The 22,725-nt window shown below is 60.0% G+C and overlaps 1 protein-coding gene across 5 annotated transcripts in view; it reads left to right on the top strand.

The window, feature by feature from the left end:
* The window catches only part of TNFRSF8 (TNF receptor superfamily member 8), a 58,908-nt gene that overhangs the window by 447 nt on the left and 35,736 nt on the right, over positions 1-22,725 (top strand). For 3 of the 5 annotated variants that reach the window (XM_072751167.1, XM_072751168.1, XM_072751169.1), the window contains exons 2-3: positions 12,084-12,171; positions 18,122-18,238. In XM_072751167.1, the coding sequence (XP_072607268.1) occupies positions 12,084-12,171; positions 18,122-18,238 (205 nt within the window). Of the gene's footprint in view, positions 1-12,083; positions 12,172-14,298; positions 14,773-18,121; positions 18,239-22,725 lie in introns of those variants that run through there. The other 2 variants (XM_072751170.1, XM_072751171.1) reach the window with 2 other exon arrangements.

Below are 22,725 nucleotides of genomic sequence, written 5' to 3'. Positions count from 1 at the left end.
AGGTGACCGGGCAAGTCCTCACAGGTGGGAGGTTGGCTGGCTGGCAGCTGGTGGGGGCCTCTCCAGCGGGGGGGGGGACGCCTGTTGGCTGGGGGGGGTCCTGGGCTGGCCGGATGGGGCCTCCTGCGGCCGGTGCTGCTGGTCTGCTGCTTGCCCCTGTCCCTGGCCAGGTGGGGCCCGCAGTGGCCAGCGGAGCCTGGTGTTGGGGCCCTCCCTGCTGCTTGCCCTGCTGCTTGCCCTGGGCCCTGAAGTGGGCAGCGAGGGGGAGCTGAGTGTGGCTGAGAAGCAGGGATGAGGGTGCTGGAGGGGCCAGGTTAGTACCCCTGCCCCCCACCCCCAGCCGGGCAATGCGTGGGGGGGAGCTGACGTCTGCTGCAGGGAAACCCCAGAACCGAATCTGGGGACTGCTCTAAGGAGACCGAGCCCTTAGGGTGGGCGGCGCTGGGCACAGGCGGGGAGCCCCAGCGCAGGGGAACGGGACGTGGCCTGCTGTACCCGCGGCGCTGACACAGGCTCCCGGGAGGGAGGCCCGCGGCTGACCGTGGCACCGGGGAGACAGTAGGTGTTGGTGGGGGCTGCTCAGTCTTGGTGCAGAGGCGGGAGCGCATCTGTTGGGGGGCAGGCCCATGACCTCTAATCCTATAGGAAGAGAAGGCTCCTTGTGGAGGGCAGCCCTGTGCATCCCGCCCTCAGGGCGGGGAGGGGGGCTGGGGAGTGGTCTCCAGGCGGGAGGAGGAAGAGTGTAGGTAGAAGAGGGCCAAGCACACGTCCCCCCCCACCCCAGTCTTCCATGGGACAGTGAGAGACAGGGCGCGGGGGCAGCGGATGCCCTGGCTATGGAACCCCGGCCCTTTGGGTCCTCTGCTGATGACCTAGGGGAGTGTGTGAGTTTGGGGTGCTAAGGCCTCGGGGAGATAAAGGAAAGGAAAGGAATGTGACGGGGACTTGGGGGCTTTGTTCACGTTTGGTGGCTGGAGCACCGTGGCTTCCTTTCTATAGAGCAAAATCCCAGTTTAAATTAAAAAAAAAAAAAAAAGAGAGAGTATGTATTTAATTACACAAGGAATATATGATTATATCCTCGATGCAAAAGATACAGATAAAGCTAAATCTCTGGACCTCCCCCCGCCTGGTCCGTCTGAGGCACAGCCGCCGTCAGGCCTCGCAGCTTCCTTGGCCCACCCGCGTGAACGCGTGTCCATGTCTTATTAGTCCTAGAGAAGCCGATAAACTTCTCCGTATCCTATACGTGGGGCTTTCCAACGTCCGCAGCAAGTCTTGGACACGCTGCCTGGGTGGTCCCCCGTTTCTCTTTTATTTACTTATTTTTCCCTGTTTATCCTTGAAAACCCTATTGCACTGTTCTACCAACTGGGACTTCCAGAGTTTTATCCCTGTCCCTGGCGTGTGGGTGACAAGGTTCCTACCACCGTTTTGCTGGTTTGTCCGCAATTTCAAAGGACAGACCCCCATAGGGGTGCTTTTGGGAATGTGCACACGCTTCTTTCCCAGAGAAGCAGGTGAGGCGGGAGGGCGGAGGTTGTAGGGTGCAAATGCATTCGGGTTACAAGGTGCCACCAAATTGCCTTCCAGGGAGGCTGGACAATCCTCCCCCCGCCCCCCCCCCCCCCAGCAGTGCCTGAGCGTAGTGACTTCCCCACATCCTAACCGACTTTTGATCTTATCAGAGTTTTTATTTTTGTCAATGTGACCGGTGAAAAGGGCCATATCCTTGTTGTCTTAATTTGCATTTTCCGCCTACCAGAGAGACTGCGTGACTCTCGTGGGCTCAGACACTGGGGCATTTCTTGGCAGGAATCGGGCTGCTTGTGGGGGAGGGGGCTCCACGCACCCAGGCCTCCTTCTGCCTCCGTGGCCGCAGTGAAGTTTTAGGAATTCATCATTTAAAAAAAAAAAAAAAAGATAGAGACCCCAAGTCAGGGATTGTATTTTTCAATCCTTTTTTCTCACCGTCTGATTTGAGACTCCAGCGTTTTGTGGTTGACGCCTGAAGCAAGAGGCCTTTCTTGCTGTGTGTCACCATTTGAGCAAGAGATTTGGCCTCTGATGCCTCATACCACAGTCTCCCCAAGAGTGGTTTTGGTGATGTGACCCAGGATTTGCCCCCATGTGAATCCTGAGAATTCATTGCCCTAATGCCTCCCCATCCGCTCCGTCCTTCTCCTCTGGGCACCGGTTGGTCGGTGGTGGCCGGGCAGGGAGGCCCAGGGTCTTTCCGGGAGCTCTGCAGACTTCAAATTCTCGGCGTCATGGTCGTCGTGGTCGTCGTGGTCGTCGTGGTCGTCGTGGTCGTCGTGGTCCTCCAGCGCTGAAGCTACAGGACCGTCTCCCGCACCCGAGCCCTCCCATCCCAGCCACGTGTCCCTCCAGCCACGTGGAGGCCCCTGCAGCCGCCCCGGGCCGTGGCCGAGCCTTTGCTGGGGTGACTGCGGTCACCGAGCTCTCTGCCTCGCTCTTCCCCCGGCCTCTCCGGGGCTTAGGCACTGGCAGGAGCCCGGGAGACTTTTCCAGCTGCCCACAGGCTGCAGACGTGGAATTCCACGCTGTGCACGAGGCGGAAGGTTCCGGAGGGGGCTGCCCGATGTGAAGCCGGGGAGGCGGTGTGGGCCGGTCTTACTCAGGGCCTGCCCTTCCTCAGAGAGGCCTGGGCAGCGGGGGGAGCACAGCGGGCCGGGGGGGCATTAGTCAGCCTGAGCCCAGTCAGTGCTGGAAGAAGGGCAGCGTTTACCGTAAGTTTCTGACTCTGCTCCCACTCATCTCTGACCTACACGCTCCTTTCTTGAGTTGATTGTGATTCACCCTTAAGCTCAAATGCACCTTCCCTCCTGCCCCTCCTGCCCCTCCTGCCCCTCCTGCCCCTCCTGCCCCAGGAACACCAGCGGGAGGAAAATGGGGCCGGGGGAGCGCCGGAGCTGGGGGCCGTCGGCCCAGATGGGTGCCCGGGCCAGCAAGGCCTCCCGGGCTCGCCGCTGACCCTGGGGGGGCCTGTGTGGGCTCACGCCGCCGCCGTTTTCCAGACGGGGATGTGGAGGCTCCGAGGCAGAGGCCGGCCTAGCTGGTCGTCCCGACTGGTCAGGGGCTGAGCGGGACCAGAGCCCCAGACCCCGGGGACACAATGTCAACAATAAAGGCAGCCCGGCAAGCCCAGTTCTCCTGCTCCCCTCTCCCCCGCCCCCCTCCTCCAGGGTCGTTGGGGGCGGAGGGAGGGACACATCTTCCAGAATCTTCCCTGGCGTCCTCCGTGGCCTTGCCTGTGGGGAGGGACACTTTACTTGCCGCTCTGTCCAATTGCTCCCCTGCTGCCTTGGCCTTTGGGGACACGGCACGTTCACAGAATCCTGGGGGGCAGCTGCTCTGGGCACGGCGTGCGAGGGCCGCTCTGAAGCTCTGCGTGCCCAGTTCTTGGGGATGCGGGCTGCGGGGGCACTGGCTCCCAGGCTGTAGGCAGAGGGACACGGAGGCGGGTGGGCGGCCAGTCTGTCCCCCACCAGCGGGAGCCCACGCAGGGCTCGTGCTACCCCCCGCATGGGGGGGTGGCGGCTCCGGGGCCGGCGGTGGCCAGGGACAGGAGGAGGCCAGGCGGCCCGGTGGGGAGGGCCCCGGCCAGGAGGGCCCCGGCAGCGACACCGTCCTGCTGCGGCTGCAGCAGCCGGTCCGCGGGGCGCTGTGTGGACACAGCCTCGGAGCCTCGGAGCCGCGTCCCCGGCCTGCACGCGGGGTCTCAGCCTCCACCGGCTGCACGCCCGACGCGCCTCCTGCACCGTGGGAGCGTCCACTCCCGAAATGGCCCCCCCAGGGCCGCGAAGCCCCCCAGCGAGCCTTCACCTCCCTGCCAGAGCGTGTGTGCTCCCCCCCACCCCGCTACTGAGTCAGGAGAGAGAGGCTGAGAGTGTGGGAGGGCGGGGGTCAAGGAAACAGGCCGGCCCCCGCAGGTGGGGGGACCCGGAGGAGCCCAAGGCACCTCCCAGAGGGGCCGAGAGCTGAGGCGCCCCTGGGCAGCCGGGCTGGGGGCTCCCTCTTCTCTGATGCCGTGGAATCCTCCCAGGCTGCGGCGCCGGACTCTGGCCAGGGCTGCGGGCCTTTGCCCACCCGAGGCCTGGCGGAGGGTGCGCCCCGACCCCTCGCTGCCGCCCCAGAACGTCCGGGAGGGCAGGCAGCGGCCCAGCTTGTTCCTCTGGGGCAGGAGGGGGTGCAGGGAGCCAGGACTCAGCAGTCGCAGAACTGGCCCCAGGCCGGGCCTCGCCGGTGCTGGCCTCCCTTCTCCGCCCGGTCCTCTTAGCTGCTCTCTGACCTTCGGTGGCTCCCCACTGCCGGGGTCCTGTTTCCCCAAGTCGGGCCCAGGGAACAGGCGTCCCATGAAGACAGGGTCCTAGGGCCCACCGAGATTGGGAGACGCGGGTCTCTCGGCCCCAACCTTTCCTTTCGGTATCAGGGGGCGAGCAAGCGCCGTTAAGGCCCTGGGACTTGAATTGTTGACGTCTCAGGTGGAGTCCAGTGGTTGGTTGGTTGGTTGCATTTTGGTTTTTTTTTTTGCTTGTCACCTGCGGCCGTTGGGAGGAACTAGCGTTTGGTGAGACGCTGTCTGGGAAGTGATGGGCAGTGCGGACGGTCTCCTCCTTCTGCTCCCACTGTCACCCCGCAAACCACTGAATTCCCCGGCCGCTCTGTTCTTTCCCGCTTCTGTACCTTCCCCTTAAGGCGCCTTCCGCCAGGGATGCCCCCCTCTCGTTTCCCCCTGCAACACCTTATCCTCCTTCGAGAAAAAGTAGAAGTGCTCCTCCTCCAAGAAGGCGTGTGAATGCCCCAAGCCACTTCTTTTTCTCTCCCTGTCGTGTGACACCTGCGTCATTCTGCCTCGCTCAGCTGATCCCTGTGTTTTTCAGATCTTGCCTCCGAGGTTGCCTCCTTCCAAAGAGTGCGGTTTCGTGTCGCCCGTGGCCCTGTCGCGGGGGCTGCGATCGAGAGCGGGGACCGTCCGGCACTGGCTCTCGTGCGGCCCGCAGCGCCTCGCCCAGCGCCCCAGATTCCCACTGGGCCTTCAGGGAAGGCTGGCGCGAAGGGGACGCGGCTTTAATCTTTGTCTTCTGGGCCGGGCCCCGGGGTTAGTTCCCTCCTGGGGCCATCACGACCACACCTGTCATGGCTCAGAGCCACACGGAGGGTTAGGATCTGTAGTTCCTAAATCCAAAGTGACCCTGGGCTGGAATCAAGGTGTGAGCGGCCTGCGGTCGTCCCTGGAGGCTCCGGGGGGGATAACCCATTGCCTCGCCTTCCATGCGCTGGAGGCTCCGCATTCCAAGGGTGGCTCAGGCTCCTTCCTCCATCATCACGCCGGCCCCAGCCCCACAGCTCCTCTGGGACCTGTCGTCGTCCCCAGCCTTCTCTGACTCTGACTCGGAGTCTTCTGTCCTTTCCAGGACCCTGGGGACGGCACTGTGCTCACCTGGATGATCCAGGATCTCAGGGCTGCTGATTAGCAACCTCAGTTGCCCTCTTCTGCCACCTAAAGTGACATAAGCCATAGGTTCCAGGGATGAGGACAGGGGCATCTTCGGAGGGGCGCCCTTCTCCTCTTCCTCCGCCCCACGGGAGATTCTCAGTGAGCAGGGCTGCCAGTCTGGTGAACTCCATCTCAGAGGAGGCCTCACCTGTTCCTGGCTTTCCCTCCTGCGGCAGGTGCCAGTCGCCCTCCTCTGGGGCCGTTTCTGCATCCGCTGTCTCGGGGTTTTACCACCAGCCATGGCCCGGCTGCACGGAGCCTGCACGCCCCCCGCAGCTCCCAGGGGCCCAGGGCTGGGAACTGGGGAGAGGCTCCCCCTGGCTCCTGCTCTGAGGCCGGAGCCCCGAGGGGTGCAGCTTGCAGCAGGGAAGCACTGCGTGCCCGAGGGTGGGGTTGGGGTGGGGGAGCACGACTCCAATTTTGGGTGGTCCCTTGGCCAGGAGCCCCAGGGTGCCTGTGGGTGGGGAGCGGGGCTCGGAAGCCCCCAGGACCAGGAGATGACAGACCCAGGCAGTTGGCGGAAGAACCTTGTGAGCGGGTCAAGGCAGCAGAAAGCCGGTCCCCCGAAATGTCCACATCTAATCCCTAGACCCTGTGACTGTGTCACTTTACAAGGAAAAGGGGACTTTGTACAGGTGATGAAGGGGTAGAGCTTGGAGCGGGGATTAGCCCGGATCCCTGGCGTGGGTCCTCCCGGCGTCCCCGGACGGCCGCTTCCCTGGCTGTGTCAGGAGAGGGGAGGTGCGGGAGGCGGAGATGCCCAGGAAGGACCTGCCCGGCGCGGCCTTCGCAGGACAGAGGGTGTGGGGTGCCCATCGCAGACCACAGGGGTGCCAGGGGAGGGCCCTCATCCACACGCGGGTGGCAAAGCGATGGGACCTCAGTTTTCAAGGCAAGGAAACGGGAGTCTGCCCCGGGGTGTTTGGCAGGGGTGCGGGCCTGCCCCCCTTGGCTCTAGCCTGCCAACCTGCTGGGGTGACAAGGGCGGGGCCTCCGAGCAAGGACTAGCCGGTGTGTGGGACAAGCAGGACGAGGTGGTCAGGGGAGCAAGGACGCCGGGAGGGACGGGGCGGTGGCCGTGGGGACAGGAGCGGGCAACAGGGTGCCAGCTGGGCCTCCTGGGCCGCCCTCGGTACTATAATCGTAGTTGGGTTGGAGCCCTTCAGTGGGGCAGATGGAGGAGACCAGGTCTGTGTCTTGAAAAGCTCCGCCTGCACCCCTGCCTTTGCTTGCGTCCGCGCCGTGAGTGGGGCAGCGGCTCGGGGCCCATGGGTGGGCCCCAGGCTGGAGGGCAGGGAAATTGAAGGTGGCACCAGAGGCTACGCAGGCAGGACCGGTGACACGGAAGCTGGTGGATAAGAGTGTGCACAGGACGGTTCGGCCAAATCCTGGCCCTGACACCGTCCAGCTGTGTCATTTTAGGCAAGTCTCTTACCCGTGCCTCAGTTTCCCCATCTGTAAAACGAGCTAGATATAGTGGGTCCAGGGTGGGACCTGGGATTCTGCGTCTTTAGCAAGCTGCCAAGCAGTGACAGCGTTCCTGGTCCAGGAGTGCCAGAGGCAGGGACCCCCTGGGGTAGGGATGGAGCGCACACCCCCTCCTCCCCTTCTCCCCACCTGGCTCTGGCTGCTTCGGGTATTTTGCCTTTGATCTGAGTCCTCTACCCACCGCCCCCACCAGGTCTGGATGCCAGGTCCCTGCAGGTGCGGCCCAGCCCCTGTTTCTCTGTGCAGCTGAAACCAGATGGGGCTTTTTTGAAAGTGAAATTGCCCAGGTTTTGTAGGGAAAACCAAAGCGGCCCGAAAACAGGCAGGTTTAGAAATGGGAAGGTTTCAGGCCACTCTCTTTTTATGTTGATGCCACCAAGGCCGGGCCACAGGCCTCAGTTTGCACAGCTCATTACCCTGTGGACACCTCGCTCTGCCCTGAACCTGCTGGGGAACCCCACCCAAAAGCCCCCCTTCCAGCCCCTGGGCTTCCCCCTCCCACTCTCCCCTTTCTGACGCCCCTGGACCTGGGAGCAAGTGGGGAGACGGCAGAGGGAGAGCCCTGAGCAGGGCCAGAGGTGCAGGCTGGGCCTGGGGTGTGGGACGGGCCAGCTTCGGGGCATCACAGTGTGCCAAGGTGAAGCTCGGGACCCCCGATCCCGCCTCGCTCTAGCTGACGGCTGCGGACACCCTGGGGAGGTGGGGATGTCTCCCCTGCGGGAGCAGCAGCTCCAAGCAGGTATGGGGCCTGGCCGGCTCCGGCACACGGCGGGTGCCCGACCTGGAGGAGTGGCCCGAGCGGTGGGGGGTCAGCTGCCCCGGACTCAGGGCCTGCCTGGCCGCCTGGTGCCACCCTGGGCGCGTTCTCCTCTCCGAGACGAGTTTGCAGGGTAGTGGGGTCTCACGGGGGGCCGGGTTCCATACCCGCTGTTGTTACTTGTACACCACACGTCCCCGCACTGGCCCCATTTTCTGGGCGCGTGTAAAGCTGTGACATCACAGGCAAAAAAATTCCCCAGGTCTCTGCCAGAGGAGGCCCCGCCACAGCAGCCTGGGGGCATCCGCGGGGGGGGGGGGGGGCGCTGAGCTGCGCCCCCACCTGGACAGGCCTCTGCCCCCTGCGCCACCAGCCCTCAGGGCCCCCACGCCCCTGGGGGCAACCTGGCTGGGGCCCACAGCCCCAATGGCGGGGGCACAGCGCGCCCTGGTGGCAGCCGGGGATTGACGCGGGTCGCTTGTCGCCGAGCACCTGTTACCGGTGGTGTGGTCCCCCCCTCCTCCTTTTTCTGCTTCTCCTCCTCCTCCTCCTCCTTCCCCCCATTACCATTCTCTTTCGCGGAACCATTTGCAAGTTAGCTGTGGACGTTATGAATCGTCACCCCCGAGTGTTTCCGCAGGTTCTTCTACGGCGAGGACCCCTCTTAGGTAAGCAGGTTACCAGACTCAGGCCTTCAACACGGATGGGACAGGATCAAATACAAGGTCCATACTCGAATGACACCAGCCCGGTCAATCTTCTCCCATAGGGCCCCGCCCACATTCGGAAGCCAATCCAAACATTGCATTCAGCCACCACAGCTCATCAGTCTCCCGATTCTGGAACATTCCATAGCATGAGCTCTCTCTCTCTCTCTCTTTTTAAAAAGATCTTATTTATTTATTCATGAGACACAGACACACACACACACACACACACACAGGCAGAGGGAGAGGGAGAAGCAGGCTCCACGCAGGGAGCCTGACATGGGACTCGAACCCGGGACTCCACGATCAGGCCCTGGGCTGAAGGCAGGCGCCAAACCCCTGCGCCACCCAGGGATCCCCTCCATAGCTCTTCTCTGTGTTTCATGCAAAGAGTCCGGCCAGTTGTTCTGCAGAAAGTCCCTCGGTTTGGGTCTGTCTGATGTATTCTCATGATCTGATTCAGATTATGTACTTTTAGTAGAAAGCCCACAGATGTGGTACGGGTGTCCTTCTCAGCACGGTAGACTTTTTATTTTACAGGTGGGCAGCGTGTAGCCCAGAGAGGGGGGAAAGATCTGGGGACACAGTGAAGCTCAAATATCCTCTCAGCACTTAGGTGCTGTGTGACCTCGGGTGGGTGACTGAACCTCTCTGAGCTGCAGTTTCCTCCTCTGTCACCTGGGGTGGCAATCTGGCCCCACAGGGCTGGCAGTGATGTAAAGGAGGAGCTACATGACCGGCGTGAGGGGGGGATACGTAATGCTAGAGGTTTCCTATTCCTCTCTGCACCCCCCTCCACCCCCCACTGACTTAGGATGCAGTGGCAGGAAGTGAAGGGTAAGAATTCAGGCTGCCCCCAGACCCTGGAGAGAGAGCAGGGCCTGGACCTACGGCCCCCTGGGAGTCCACAGTTATCAATGAGACAAGTGGGCAGCCAGAGGGGAAAACCCAGGCCAAGGACCCAGAATTTTCCCCACGCTCAGCAGGCCTGAGCCTTCGCGCCCCCACCCCATTCCACCTGTAGGCGTCCAAGCTCACCTGTGAGATGTTTTGAGTCCGGGAGAACCTCCAGTTGTCCCGGGAGGTCTCAGTCCCTGGAGAGGCCCCCCAGGAGCCCCCTGGTTTACTTGAGAAGAAGGAGATGCTGCCGGAGGGAGGAGGCTGGGTCCGGGTGGGTGGGTGAAGACAGTGTCCCCAAGGCCTGGGGCTCTGGATTAAATAAGAAAGGAGGCACACCAGGGCCATGTGACTGGTGTGCAAACGTCAGGTTATATGTATTTCCCATTTATATGGCGACGTTTCAGGTGTGCAGAAAAAGAAACAAAGAAAGCTGGAATCACCACTGCCCGCACCCGCCTGCCGGCCACACCGGCCTCCCGCTCGCTGACCGCACCGCAAGCATCCACTGATTAGTTTTCATCGTCCGCTTGGCCGGGGATGAGAGTAGAGAAGCCCCTTAGACCGGCGAGGCCTCTCCGCTGTGGAGGAGGGAGCGGGAGGGTGGCTCCTGGCTTCCCCCCAAATCAAGAAAGCCCATTCGTCTCATTCATCCCCCAAGTGCCCGCCTCGCTGTGCCAGGGCCACTTGGGAGGCTGCGGAAGCAGGTGGGCCACAGTCCCTCCTCCCCTCTCCCTCTCACCTCGCTTCCTGGAGCCCAGAAACCTGCCCGCGCTCACCTTTCGTTCCACCAGAAGGACAAAGTCCCTTCGGCCCGGGATGTCAGCAGGGACCTTCCTCCCTGGAGCCCCCTCTGACAAAGGCACTTGCGAAGAGCCCCGGCAACTTATGGAGGAACGTGTCAAAACTAAGTCTTCCTGAAAATAGTGAGTGTTGAGCCCTACCTCGCAGCATGCACCAAAACGACACCCGACTATGGAAAGTTGAGGGATGTCACGTAGCAGACAATGTGGGACAGCATCTGAGTGACACGGGCCGGCAGACAAGTCTTACAAAGGACATTAACTGTGAAGGAAAAGAGGGATCCATCGTCTCTCAGTAAAACTGAGAGCTTCTGTTCACCCGAAAGCCTCCCTTAAGACGGGAGCCTGGGTGGCTCAGCGGGTCCAGCGTCCGATGCTTGGTTTCAGCTCAGGTCATGATCTCAGGGTCATGGGATCAAGTCCCACGTGAGGCTCCACACTCGGTGTGGAATCTGCTTGGGATTCTCTCCATCTCCCTCCTCTCATTCCCGGGCTCTTTCTCTCTCTCTCAAGTCAAATAAATAAATCCCCCCCCTTTTTTTTTTAAATAAAAGGCTCCTTTAGGAAAGCGAAACGGTTGGGGATCCCTGGGTGGCTCAATGGTTTGGTGCCTGCCTTTGGCCCAGGGCGTGACCCCGGGGTCCCAGGATCGAGTCTACCATCGGGCTCCCCGCATGGAGCCTGCTTCTCCCTCTGCCTGTGTCTCTGCCTCTCTCTCTCTCTGTGTCTCTCATGGATTAATAAATAAAATCTTAAAAAAAAAAAAGAAAGTGAAAAGGCAAGAGGTAGAAGGGGAGAAGACATTTGCAGCGCCTTTATTCGCCAAAGGGCTTGTGTCCATTATATATAAAGAATTCCCACGCGTCAATAAGAAACGCCAGACAATCCGATTTTTTAAAAAAATAGACAAAAGACCTGCACGGGCATGTTATAAAAGACAGTATTGGAATGGCTGACAGCCACGTGAGAAGGTGCCCGACATCGTTACTCACCAGAGAGATGCCGAATAGGGGATGCAAGGAAGTACCCCCGCACGCTCCCGGCCGCGGCGGCAGTTCTCAGGACCGGCGCCCCGAGTGCCGGCGAGGACGGATCGGAGCCGCTCGCTGCCCAGGCTCAGGGCGCAGCCTGGAGGCGGTGGGGGTCTGGGGTCGTCGCCAGCTGCGCGGGGCCGAGGGGCGGCAGCCGGGCCGGCGGGGGGGCAGCGTGCACCTGCTGCGCCCAGACGCTGGCCGAGGGCTGCTCCTCGAGGCGTCGTTCGTGGTGATCCGAGCCGAGGGTGCCCAGGGTCGTCAGGAGCAGGAGAGAAACAGCCGCGCGCGCACCGGGCCGTGCCCGTGGCTGAGCGGCGGGGGCGATTGTCACAGCGCAACGTCGTGTCAGGGAGGCCGCTGCCGGGCAGCAGGACGGGCTCCGGCCACGGCCACGCAGAGCTCGAGGCCTGCCAGACAGACCCGCGGGGGGTGGGCGGGTGCCGCTTGCTGTCGCGCGTGGAAGGGGCGGGGGCGCTGGGCGCTGGCTCACGTCTCGGTCCGGGTGTCGGCCGCGAGACACGTCCACGCTGGAAAACTCCAGTGGGCGCGCACCTGAGCCCACACCGGTCGACGCCGGAGGCCGGTGGGAGGCAGCGGGACCCCCCCGGGGGAGGATGGGGCAGCCGTGCAGGAGCCGGGAGTGTGCCCGAGGGCTGGACGCGAGCACGAGAGGGGTCGGGGCAGACCGCAGGTTTGGGGGTGCTTAGGGAAAGCTGGCTTTGCGCCCCCCCACCAGGTGCCGCGGGTTCGCGGCGGGCGTGGAATCGCTGTCTCCGTCCGGGTTCTCCTCAGCGCCGGAGGCCCTGCCTCAGGCCTGGTGCTGGCGGCGCGGGGACACCGGCCGGCCGGGTCTCACCCACTTATCCCGCCCTCCAGGACCGACCTCGAAGGGACACCTGTGCCCGCCGCCCCGGCCACTCCTACGACGAGGCCGCCCGGAGGTGCTGTTACCGCTGCTCGGCGGGTGAGTGCGGGTGCTGGGGTGCGGGACGGCAGGCTCTGTCCTCGGGTTATAAGCCTGGCGATGGGGGTGCAGGGGGGCCCACCTCGGCCCGCGTCAGTCCCACTGTGTGCCTGAGGCCGTCGGGGGGCCCTAAGCTCAGGGAAGCGGTGGAGCTGGCTGGGGCTGTGACCCCGAGCCTGAGCTCTCGACACCCCCTGGCTGCCCCCCACTTCTGAGTCTGGGAGCCCTTGGCGGTCCTCGCCTTTTCCAGCCCAGAACACGCGTTTATGCCGGGGCCACCTGAACAATAGAAGTCCCTGGAACCGGCTCCCTGCCCAGAGCCCGTGCCCGGAAGGCTCACCCAGCCCCAGCACGGTGACTGGTTCCCAGCAGAGTATCACCCTGCCCATCCTCAGGCCCGAAGGCACCGCCCCCCTCCTGGTTGTTGTCGAGGGTTCCCGAGGCACACCCAGTGGCCTTTGCTGGCTGGGGCACCAGATAGAGCCAAACTGTCGTCTCTGACGTCGCGCAGAGAGCACAGGGGCAGAGATACTAGTTCTGGCGGCGGAGGGTGTGAGGCCTGCAGCCTCGTGCTTGGAGGACAGCAGGCCCCCGGGAGTGGGGGGTGACCTTCAGGACAGGTGGGGGACCCAGCCCCATCCTCTAAGCCTCCCAGCATCGCTGCCTGGAGGGGGACGACGGGCCATGCTGCGCAAAGTCACCGAGGGTAAGTGGCCGCAGCCGAGCGGGCGCCCGGGTCTGCTCCTAGACCTGCAGACCCTTCTGCTCCACCGTGAGGGCGGACCGGGCCCAAGGTCAGGCCCCCACAGGGCCCAGATATGCATTTTGGGGAGGAATTCGATATTTGCTATTTCCAAAAATGATTCAAAGTAGTCAGGGTAGGGAAAAAAGTAGAGCTTTATTGGGTTTTCTCAGTTTTATTTTGTGGTTTAGTGTTGGATTTTGGAGTGTGTATCAGGTGAGTGCCTGGGCGCTCTTTGATGCTCGGGACTCCAGGCCCTAACTGGCCACCCCCACCCACATCCCCACCTGCCATCCCCGCCCGCCCCTTCACCCCTCCCCGCCCTTCGGCCTCCCATCACCCCTCGGTCCATCGGTCCATCCGTCCATCTCAGTCCTCCCAGGCAGCCATAAGAAAACACCACAGACGGGGAGTCGGGCTGGGGTGGGGTGTGGGGGCCACTGCAGCAACAGACCTTTGTTTCCCACAGTTCTGTCGGCTAGAAGTCCAAGGCCAGGGTTCCAGCCGGGTTTGGGTTCTGGTGAAAGATCTTCTCTTCTTGGCTTGCAGACAGGCCCCCGTCATGGCTGAAGGAGAGAGAGGAGTGGGGGAGAAGGACAGAGAGAGAGAGAGAGAGAAGATACATACGTTCTCTTCTTATGAGGGCGCCGATCCTCCTGGATCAGGGCTCTACCCTCCCGACCTCATTTAACCTTTGTTACCTCCTGAGGACCCTAGCTCCAAATAGAGTCACACTGCGGGTTAGGGCTTCAACCCACGGATCTGGGGGGACACCGGCCACAGCACCGAGCCCTCCCACCCGGTCCATCCATCCAACAATGTTTATTGCTCCATTTTATTGTGAGGTCACTTGTCACCTTTCCAGGCTTTTCCCCTTGGCCTCTCTTCCTCATGCTTTCAAGTCTCTGCGCCTTTGACATGCCTGTGTGCCCCGGGCTGCCCTCCGCACCCCAGCCTGTCCCGCCTCCAGGAAGCCTTCCCTCCGCAGCCCTGCTGTGAGCCGCTTCTCCCCAGAGCGACCCAGCCAAGGTTCTGACCGGTGGCTCCGCCCCATAATCTCAGCTGTGGGAGGAAAGACCCTTCCCTCCCACGCCCCAGCTCCCTTCCCCCGCCTGGCGGGGACAGAGTGGGCAGGGAGGGCAGGGAGGGCAGGGAGGGCAGGGGGCCGAGCGCCTCCTGCTGGGGGTGGGCGGGGCATTTCTGCTGGAGTTTTATTGCCCCGGGGCTTCCGGCAAGCTAGAGGAAGAGAAAAACCCACAAAAACCCCTTCCTCGGTCTCTGGGGGAAATTTCTGACATTTTGCCCGCCCTTTGCCATCAGCACTCGGCTCAGCTGTGCGGCAGTGTTGGCGGGGCCGCGGGGGGCGTGGAAACTGGGGGACCTTTGAGACGAGAAGTTTAGATGTTCCCGAGTCTCTCGTCTCGCCCGGCCCGTGAGGCGCTTCGTAGAATCCTTGCCAGCCGCTCCCCAGCGCTCTGCTTACACACCCTCAGGGACGGGGAGCTCACTCCCGGCGTCACAACGAGGACAACACTGAGCGCCCATGGAGCTGGCCCTTCGCCGCGCTGGCTCGTGGGACCCCGGCAGGGAACCCGGAGAGGAAACCTGGAATGGCGGGGTTCAGAGATTTTCCCACGGCCTTGTGCCCCCCGCCCCCCGGGGCTGACTCAGAAACCCGAGCTCTTCCCCCCTCCCTGGTGCTGACCGCAGGGCAGACCGTGTCAGCGGGGAGCCCTGTGGGGGTTACCAGCCCCCTCCTCCTGCCCTACTCACCCCCGGGTCACAGGGAGAGTGGGGGGCGGCTGCGGATGCTGAGGCCTGCCTCGCTGCTGGGGGACAACGTGGATCCAGGCCGCGCAGTAGGTGGACAGGGGGGTGCGCGGGGGGGCGGGGGGGAGGAGGGAGGGGAGGAGGGGGACGAGAAGGAGGAGAGGGAGGGGGCAGGGGAGGAAGGAGGGGGTAGGGGGTAGGGGAGGACGGAGGAGGTGTCGGGAGGGAAGCGGGGCTCCGGGCCGGGTTGTGGGTTCTGTGTGCTCCAGCCCCGGGCCCTCCTGTTCGTGGCCCAGGCCGGGGCTCCACCTCAGGACCTTTGCATGACCGACCTGGCTGTGCCTGGAGGGTTCCCCCCACCCCGCGCCTCCCCTGGGCACCTGGGCGGGCCCTCGGTTCCCCGGCCCCCGCCTTCTCCCCGTGTGCACACGTGGGACACCGACCTGCTGGTGGCTCCGTGGGCCTGCTGCCCCCCGGTTGCGGGGCGAGCCCTCAGGAGCAGGCACCTCGGCTTCCGCACGTCTGGGTGCCCGGCCCCAGGTGCCCGTCGGTAATGAGTCGGGCGACAGCCCCGTGGCTGCGGGCAGCGCCAGGTCTGGGCGGATGGGCCACAGCGGCGGGGCGGGGGCTGCTCGGGCTCACCCCACCAGGCCCTGGCGCCCAGGATGCAGCGGGTGGGGACCGTCCCAGCAGGGGACGCACTGCGTCCTGACCCGGCTGGCTGCGCAGGGTCCCCGCGGGGAGACACGTGGCCAGGCAGTGCCGAGGTCCGGGCGCAGGCCCCTCGTGTGTGACCCTGGGTCGCTGTCCCCAAGGGCCACCTGCGGGGTGAGGACTGCTGCACAGATGTGCCCCCGGTTCCGGAGCCCAGGGGCCGAGCCCCTTGAAGGCCGTGGCCCAGCCTTGGCCGGTGGCCGCGGGAGCTGGTCTCTAGTGGCTGCTCTCGTGGGCACAAGTGTCTGTGCCCAGATGTCCCCCGTCCTATAAGGACGCCAGGCGTCCTGACTGCGGCCCGCCCATGACTGCCTGTGAGCTTTCTCACCCCGTGAGGGCCCTGTCCTCGAGTCGCTGGCCCGCTGACACACGGGGTGAGGGCGCCTCCTCCGGGAGGACCCGTAGGCTCCAGGGCACAGGAGGGCGCTGGAGGAGGGGCCTGGCCGGCCGCTGGAGCCCTGGTGTGAGCTCTGGGAGCCGGGTGGGTGCGCCGGGAGCGTGGGGCTGCGGCCACACTGGGTACATGGTCAGGGCACACGGGGTCGCGCATGTGCTGGCCTTGGAGCCCGGGGGAAAGCCTCGGCCTTGAAGAGCGGACATTCGGGGGAAGAATTCAGATACGAAGACACTTTGTCCCACGAATAAATGCAATTGCACGTGAAGGTTGAGGAGATCACAGCAGCCTCAGGTGCAGGAGAGCCAGCTATGCGGTGTCCGACGGCTTATAACAGGCCCTGACCAACTTGCTGACAAAGCGACAACTTGACAGTGACGGGAAGGCGGAGCACGAGTTTCCCAGGGGAAAGGGAAGAGGCGCGTCCCTGGCAAAAGGCAGTTTGTGCAAGGGTCCTGGGGTCAGAAGGGCGCATGGCCCCTTTGGGGTACATGGGGATTCCAGTGCAGCTTGACATGAGACGGTAAAGGGCCGCAGGTGGGCCGAACCCCGTAACCACGGTAAGGACCCAGGGCTCGATCGTAGAGGCCGCGGGACGCCCTCCAAAGTCGTAGGCAAGGGGTGCTGGGGTTGCATGTACCCTCCTGAGAGCCCCGGGCAGCTGCCGAGGTTTTCTGAGCCAGGAGGTGGCAGCCACCAGGCCAGTATTTCTGAGAGGTTCTTACATGTGTTCCTGGAGCAGGGCCTTACCTTGGGGCCGGGAGCCCCGCGTGTCCGTGGGTGGATTTCAGGGGCTGGCCCTGCGCGAGCCCCCCCCGCCCCCCGGTGCATCAGCCGCGAGCTCACAGGCCCCGCATGAATCCGTCCCTCGGGAATCAAGACCGCACAGCACAGCGGTGATGCCGCAGCGTCCTCCCGCCCGCTCAGCTCAGGCTGGGCCCACGGTGCCCCCGGGCTCCCGGACCGCGGCCTGCAGCGGCCGGCGGCTCTGCCTCTCGAGGCAGCCCAATGCCCGGGGAGCAGGTTCCGCGGTGACCCCGCTCGGGATTGCGAGCCGCGTCCCACGTCCCCCGCGACGAGGCGGCGGCACGAGCCGTGCCAGGGCCCCGCGTTCCTACCTTCTCCGCGCCCAGGGCTCCGGCAGACGAGTGGAGTCGACGGCGGAGGCGCCCGTGGCTCCGCCCCCGCCCCCGCCCCCGCCCGCCTCCCCGACGCCTCCTTCTCGGCACGTGCACCCGCCGCACCGCAGCTCCGGCCGCAAACCGCCTCGCACCACGAACCAGCAGGAAAGAGAGGGGCTTGCTCCTCGTGGCGGTTTGGTTTGTCTGTTTTAGATTTTAGACTTTATCTATTTATTCACGAGAGACGCAGGCCGAGGCCGAAGCAGGCTCTTCGTAGGAGCCCGAGGCGGGACTCGATCCTGGCACCCCGGGGTCACGCCCTGAGCCCCCCGGGCGTCCCAAGGCTGAGGTGTTGTGATTGGCCTGCCTGGCTCTTGTGGCCACCGTGAAGGATGAGGCATTGTGATTGGCTCCTCTGGGTCATGTGTCCATCAAGGATGATGTATTGTGATTGGCCCGCCTGGGTCACGTGCCCATCAAGGATGATGTACTGTGATTGACCTGCCTGGGTCACGTGCCCATCGTGAAGGATGACGTATTGTGATTGGCCTGCCTGGGTCTTGTGGCCACCGTGAAGGATGAGGCATTGTGATTGGCTCCTCTGGGTCACGTGCCCATCAAGGATGATGTACTGTGATTGACCTGCCTGGGTCACGTGCCCATCGTGAAGGATGACGTATTGTGATTGGCCTGCCTGGGTCATGTGGCCATCGTGAAGGATGAGGCATTGTGATTGGCTCCTCTGGGTCATGTGTCCATCAAGGATGATGTATTGTGATTGGCCCGCCTGGGTCACGTGCCCATGGTGAAGGATGACGTATAGTGACTGGCCCGCCTGGGCCACGTGCCCGCTGGACTCGGTGTGGGTGGGAAGCGTCGGGGCTGCCGGGCTGCTGCCCGAGGCCGCCGGCGGGTGGAGGCGCCCGGTCCCCGCGCCCCTCGCCGTGGGTGTGGGCCGCGTGCGCCTCCCGTCCCTGCGCCTGGGACTCGCACTGCCGGCCGCTGTGCGTGCGTCGCAGTCCGGCCGCCCTGGCTCCTCGGGCGAGGGGTCCCTGCTCCGCGCTCCCGGGCCTGTGCGGCTTCCTTCGGCGAGGCCGGCCCGGCGCCGCCAGGCGGTGTAGCCCGAGGCGGGGGGCGCCAGGGGCCCCGGGGGCTCAGCCGGGGCCTGGGCCGGGGCGGCGGCCTGGAGCTTCTTGCTTCCTTCCCCAGGGCTGAGCGCGCGGCTGCCGTGCCCTCGGGGGCCCTCCGACTGCGGGAAGCGCTGCGAGCCCGACTACTACCTGGACCGGGACGGCCGCTGCAAGGCCTGCGTGAGCTGCTCTGGAGGTGAGGGCGGCGCCGGGGCCTCGGGGGCTGGGGCCGGGCAGGGCGGACGGCGGCCTCGGGGCGGGCCTGCTGCAGCGCTGTGCGCCAGCGAGTCGGTAGACGGCGGCCGGGGGGTGGGGGTGTTGGGTTTTATTTTTAAAGATTTTATTTATTTATTCATGAGAGAGGGAGGCAGAGACACAGGCAGAGGGAGAAGCAGGCTCCATGCTGGGAGCCCGACGCGGGACTCGATCCCAGGACCCCAGGATCACGCCCTGGGCCGAAGGCAGGCGCCAAACCGCTGCGCCACCCAGGTGCCCCTGTGCATTCTTTTTAAAAAGTGTTTATTTAGGGAATCTCCACGCCCAGCGTGGGGCTCGAACTCACAACCCTGAGATCAAGGGTCACATGCTCTGTGGACTGAGCCAGCTAAGTTCCCCGAAATAACATAGCTTTCTGCATTCTTCTTTATCCTTTATCACCTTCCCAAAGGTTGACATCTGAGATGGATGTGTAAAATCCACCTCCCCTGTGCTTGTTTTCCATCAGGTTTTCACTGTGTTCTGTTTATTTTTGCTGTCTGATGTCAGAGCTATGTTATTAGGTGTGATGTTCATGAATACCGTGTTTTCTTGGTGGGTTAGACCTTTCGTCAGCAAGAAATATACCTCTTTGCTCCTTACAGTGTTTGTCTTAATTCCATTTTTGCTTGATATTCACATTGCCTTTCATCATCTGTGTTAGCGTTTCTCTGGTATATCTTTAAGTTTTTAAGACTTATGACTGCCTCGTGTTAAGTGAGAGTTACAGACGTTCATTATGAAACATTCAAGCGCATCAAGAGATGTGAGGAAGAAAGCCAGCTCTGCCCCTTCCCCCTGGTTGGATGTCTGACCGACACTCCTCTGTATCTCTGTATAGGGGGGAGAAGAATGGGAAGGTCGACAGCCATACGCATGTGCAGAAAAGAGATTTTAAAAAATATTTTATTGGAGAGTGTACACATGAGAGGCGAGGAGGGGCAGAAGGAGAGGGAGAAGCAGACCCCTGCTGAGTAGGGAGCCTGAGGCAGGGCTCAATCCCAGGACCCTGAGATCATGACCTGTACTGAAGGCAGATGCTTATGCCCGGAGAAAAGGGATTTTTACTTATTTTTATTATTTATTTATTTTTTTAAAAAAAATATTTATTTATTTATTTATTCATAGAGACAGAGAAGAGAGAGAGAGAGAGAGAGAGAGAGGCGGAGACACAGGGAGAGGGAGACACAGGCTCCATGCAGGGAGCCCGACATGGGATTCGATCCCGGGTCTCCAGGATCATACCCTGGGCTGAAGGCGGCGCTAAACCGCTGAGCCACCGGACTTCCCGAAAAGGGATTTTTAAAGAGGATGGGAACATACTGTTCATGGTGTTCAAGTGATTACATTTGATTTTATTCAAGTGTATCAGAGGAAGAAGAAACTAAAGTGAAAATAATCACAAGAGAGCAGTTTCTAAAAAACAAAACAAAACAAAAAACCCTGTAAAATTAAGAGGTTATGAAAATCAAGAAGTAGTTGGAAGTCATTAAAAGAATAAAACTCTCTTGTGGTAAAATCATGTTCTGCTTGTTTCAGTTTTTGGATAGGACAGAGTAAATTGGCTTCCTGTAATGAAAAATTAAGTAATTAGTTTGCTGCCTCCCTGTCCTCTTCCTGACTTTTATTACTTACTTTTTTTTTTTTAACTTTGTTATTGCCTATGGTGTTTATATTTTCTGTAATCCTCAGTTCCTTTGCTATTTAAACTTATTGTGCACCCTGAGTACATTGATGACAGTTTCTCTGTTCCTGAAATTTTCATTTTGATTTATCACTTGGTTAGATTTCACTGACCTGTGGATTTTTCAGGAAGGACTCATCTTTGCACATCCCTCAGGGGATTCTTTCATGTTTGGGAATGTTTCTTGCCTGTGTGCTCGAATGACAACTTGGGCAGGTATATGATTATTCCTGAAACCTGTTTTCCCTAGAGCTTTATAGGCATTGGTGCTTTGTCTTTGTGTGGTGAATATTGCTGTGGAGGAGTCTGCTATCCGCCTTCTTTTTGCCCCTTTGTAGATGACCGCAAGAATAATCTTTATCTTCAGAGCTCAAAATTTACCAGAATATGCCTTGAGATTAATTATTTGGAAAGGATTCTTCCTGGTACCTGGAATGTCTTATTTTGTCTTTTTTTTAAAAAGTTTTTATTTAACTTATCTCTGTGCCCAACATGGGGCTTGAACCCACGACTCTGAGATTAAGAGTTTCATGTTCCACATACTGAGGCAGCCAGATGCCCCTGGAATGTCTTTTCTATCTGCAGTTTAGTTTTTCTTCATTTTAGGGAAACTAACCTGGATTTTTATTTCTACTAAATATATATCTCAATGTCAACTTTACAGACGCCAATTATCCTTATGTTTGATTGTGTTTGCCTTTCCTCCCTGTCTTTTTTTTTTTTTTTTTAAGATTTTATTTATTTATTTGAGAAAGAGAGAAAGAGAGCGCAAGCAGGGGGGTAGGAGCAGAGGGAGAGGGAAGGAGCCTAAAGACTTGGGGCTCAAAAAAAAAAAAAAAAGACTTGGGGCTCAATCCCAGGACCCTGAGATCATGATGTGAGCTGAAGGCAGACGTTTAACCAATGGAACCACCCAGGAGCCCCTCTCCCTGTCGTCTTTAACTGCATTAGTATCTTCGTCTTTATCTTGGATTCACTGATTTTTCTCTCAATGCTTTCTCTGTGCCATGAACTCAGTCTTCATTATGATCTCTTCTGCTGCTTGCCTTCCAGGTGTCACCAGGGCTCTCAGGACACTGGTAATTTATTTATTGGATTTATTGGTGGTGCTGTGCATCTCCACTTGCTTTCTTTAGCTCTCTAGTCTTCCTTCTTATCCCATCCTTTTTTTCGTTTTAAGATTATCTTTTCTTGGGATCCCTGGGTGGCGCAGCGGTTTGGCGCCTGCCTTTGGCCCAGGGCGCGATCCTGGAGACCCGGGATCGAATCCCTTGTCGGGCTCCCGGTGCATGGAGCCTGCTTCTTCCTCTGCCTTTATCTCTGCCTTGTCTCTGCCTCTCTCTATATATAGGACTATCATAAATAAATAATAAGAAAAAGTTTAAAAAAAAAAAGATTATCTTTTCTTTCTTTCCTTTGCTGACTTCATATTGTTAAGTTCTTTTATAGTAAAGCACTCTTGGGATTGCTTCTGTTTTAGACTGGGTTCTTTGTCTTTCCAAAATGTATTTCTGTCTTTTGGAACTTTCCCTTTCTTTCTGTTTCTGTCTTCCCTTTTCCCTCCCTTCCTCCTTTACTATAGTATGTTTGCAGAGTTGTCTACTCTTTTTCCGTGTAAGCATAGCAGGTGGAGCAGCTCTGTTGCTGCCTTCCTTCTGCCCTGATACAGTGTGGCTTCTTTACACCTGCCTCACCTCCCTGGGCTCTGGTTTGTCTTTTCTGCCTGGAGCTTCAGCTGGGGGCTGAGTGTCACTTTTCAAAAATACTTTAGTAAAATACACATAACATAGAATTGATCATCGTATCCATTTTTAAGTATGCTGTTCAGTGGCATCAAGTGCGTTCACATTTTTTTTTTTTTTTTTTTTTGGCAACAACACTGTCACCACTTTCCAGCTCCAAAACTTGTACTTTGGCAGAACTGAAACTCTGTGCCCATTGAACACTAGCTCCCTAGCACGCTGCCCCCTGCCTTTGGCAGCTACCAGTCTACTCTCTCTGTGTCTTTGACTACTCTTGGAAGTTCATATAAGTAGAATCCTAACTGCCATATCTCACCAAGCATAGTGTCTTCAAGACATTGTAGCAAATGTCAGAATAGTATTAGAGAGTAGAGTATTAGAGTATTATAAAGCCACTGGATGGCTCTACCACATTTTGTTTATCCATTTGTGTTGATGAACACTAGGGTTGCTCCCACCCTTTAGCTCTTGTGACTGACTAATGCTGCTGTATGCACGTGTCTACCAGTATCTGGTCAAGTCCCTGCTTTCCGTTCTTTTGACGAATATCAGCAGTGGAATGGCTGGATGTGGTCATCCTGTTTAATTTCTTGAGGAATCCTGAGTGTTACTTCTGAAACTGGTTTTAGGAGCCTGAGGGCTTGGGTGGGAGGCAGAGTGCAGCCAGAGAAGGTGTCGTCCTTGCTGGGGCAGGGATCTGTCTTCTCTTCCATCAGACAGGCATTACCAGAGCTGCTGCTGCCCGAAAAGAGGTGTACCCCACTCCTGGGGCCTCTGCTCGTTTCCACTGGGCCTGTCGTTCCGAAAGTTAGCAAGTCCCGCTGACTTTCCCACTTCTCCCTGGGCCTGTCATACTATGTTTGGGCTGCTACTCTTAGGGTTTTTTTCTTGAGTTTTTTGGGGATGCCTACTCTTTGTCCTCTGTCTGCCTCTCTTAGATTTTCTAGAATTCTCAGGATTTTATTCTCTCTTCAGCACCACTTCTGGGATGCAGGTGAGAGT

The sequence above is a fragment of the Vulpes vulpes genome, chromosome 2 (assembly GCF_048418805.1).
Source record: "Vulpes vulpes isolate BD-2025 chromosome 2, VulVul3, whole genome shotgun sequence".
Lineage (NCBI taxonomy): Eukaryota > Metazoa > Chordata > Mammalia > Carnivora > Canidae > Vulpes > Vulpes vulpes.
The sequence above is the reverse complement of the archived record's forward strand: the minus strand, read 5'-3'. Positions and strand labels throughout refer to the sequence as shown.